Source organism: Humulus lupulus, chromosome 5, assembly GCF_963169125.1.
Source record: "Humulus lupulus chromosome 5, drHumLupu1.1, whole genome shotgun sequence".
In the NCBI taxonomy this organism is placed as follows: domain Eukaryota; kingdom Viridiplantae; phylum Streptophyta; class Magnoliopsida; order Rosales; family Cannabaceae; genus Humulus; species Humulus lupulus.
This window is the reverse complement of record NC_084797.1, coordinates 32,505,142-32,507,232: the sequence shown is the minus strand read 5'-3', so window position 1 is coordinate 32,507,232 and position 2,091 is coordinate 32,505,142. Positions and strand designations below refer to the sequence as shown.

At 38.5% G+C, this 2,091-nt stretch overlaps 1 protein-coding gene across 1 annotated transcript; it reads left to right on the top strand.

Annotated features, from left to right (window-relative positions):
* Positions 1–1,061: 1,061 nt before the first annotated feature.
* On the top strand, positions 1,062–1,412 carry LOC133779022 (uncharacterized mitochondrial protein AtMg00810-like). The gene has a single exon (XM_062219028.1). It carries the CDS (start codon positions 1,062–1,064, stop codon positions 1,410–1,412), a length of 351 nt encoding a protein of 116 aa, XP_062075012.1.
* The last annotated feature ends 679 nt before the right edge of the window (positions 1,413–2,091 follow it).

Below are 2,091 nucleotides of genomic sequence, written 5' to 3'. Positions count from 1 at the left end.
ACCACGTCTTCGCCTATGCCAATATCAATAACCCCCTCGTTACCAACCTTACTTGAAGCACCAGTAGAGCAATGTGCAACTTATTTCTCAGACTAACACTCACTCCATGACGACTCATGAAATGAGTGGAATCCGCAAGACAAAGGCCTTTATTGCCCGACTTCTATCTGCTTCTCTCATTCCTCGGTCATACAAGCATGCACTTCAAGACCCCATCTAGAAATCAACAATGAAAACTAAGTTAAATGGCTCTTCATAAAAATGGTACATGGTCTCTTGTCCCTCTTCCTTCCACGGCTAATATTATTGATTGTAAATGGTTGTTTAAACTCAAATAGAACCCAAATGGAACTATAGAAAGACATAAAGCCAAAATTGTTGCTCATGGGTTCACACAAACACAAGGTCTTGATTATTTTGATACTTTCAGCCCAGTGGTCAAACCTGCCACAATTCGATTTATCCTCACTTTGGCTCTTTTGAAAGGTTGGCCACTAAGACACATAGATGTTCACAATTCATTCTTAAAGTGTGAAATTGAATAAGACATTTACATGTCACAACCCCCCAGGTTCAGTGATGCTCAATACCCCTCATATGTATGCAAACTCTCAAAGGCTCTATATGGACTTAAGCCTCAAGAGGTTGGTTCTCCATGCTTAGCTCTGTGCTACACTTATGGGGTTTTCAATGCTCTCAATTTGATAACTCTTTATTCATTCTTCATACATCTACATATGACATTTATATTTTTTTCTATGTAATGGAGTCATCAAGTGTACATAGACATGTTCGTTTCACTTCTCCACAATAAGTTTTCTTTGAGAGATTTGGGGTTGCTTCACTACTTCCTTGGAATAAAAGTTTCTAACACTCCTGGTCAAATTCATTTATGCCAATAGAAGTACATTAAAAACCTTCTTCTCCATTATGACAGGGATGAATCTAAATCAGCCCCAGCATTTAGCTCGGTTGGTAAACCACTTTCCCAATGTGATGGAACACCTTTAGATTATCCTTCAACATACAAAACATTAGTTGGTTCTTTGTAGTATGTCACCATGACAAGGTCGAACATTGTTTTTATTGTAAATCGAGCCTATCAATTTATGCATCAACCTACTTCTTCTCATTGGCTTGCTATGAAATGCATCATGCATTATCTTCACGGAACTCAAACTCATGGACTCACTCTTACTGCTACTCCTTCCCTTCATCTTTCGGCCTTTACTGATACCGATTGGGCTTCGAGTCTTGATGACCGCCACAGTACTGGCAACTTCTGTGTGTTTCTGGGCGACAGTCTAGTTTCTTGGTCATCAGTCAAGCAACGTGTGGTTTCACGGAGTAGCACTGAATCTGAATACCATGCACTAGCTAATCTTGCAGCTGAACTTGATTGGTTCAAATAATTTTTTTTTGAGCTTCATCTTTAAATACCAACAATCCCTGTTATATGGTGTGATAAAATTAGCACGACACATCTAGTTGTTAATCTTATGTTCCATGCTCGCACAAATCATTTTGAAATAGATTTCCACTTCATCAGAGACATGGTTACAAGAAAGGAAATCAAAGTCCAGTTCATTCCATCTGAAGATCAAATAGCTGACATACTAATGAAGCACCTTCTCTCATCTTGATTCTCTTGTTTATGTAGCAAACTGACCATTCTCCCAAGACCGGTCAGTTTGAGGGGGGATGTTAAGCAATGTAATTAGGTATTTATTTGTAGTGTCCCGAAACTCCTAACAGGATTAAGTACTTTGGTTAGTGTGCCAGGAGGGCACATGAGGTAATTATATGAATTACATTATTATATGATTAAGTATGCATGATTATGTGTATTAAATGTGTTTAAAGGCCCACTTTTGTTAGAAAGGGGTATTATAGTAATTTTGTCCTATTGAGGGTATATTTGTAATTATAATGTGTCATGTGCATTGAGACTACATTATTATGTGGACATGTGTGATTTTCGGCATGAGTAGATCCATTCAAGCAGCTCTAGCGAAAAAGTCACAATGGGGGTAAATGTCGGGCTCGGGTCCAGCCAAGGGGTATTTTGGGAATTTCAAATTCGGGATAATT

Bases quoted from the DNA above. Each gene is read 5' to 3' on its own strand.
- LOC133779022 (XM_062219028.1), top strand. From the start codon at position 1,062: ATGACAAGGTCGAACATTGTTTTTATTGTAAATCGAGCCTATCAATTT.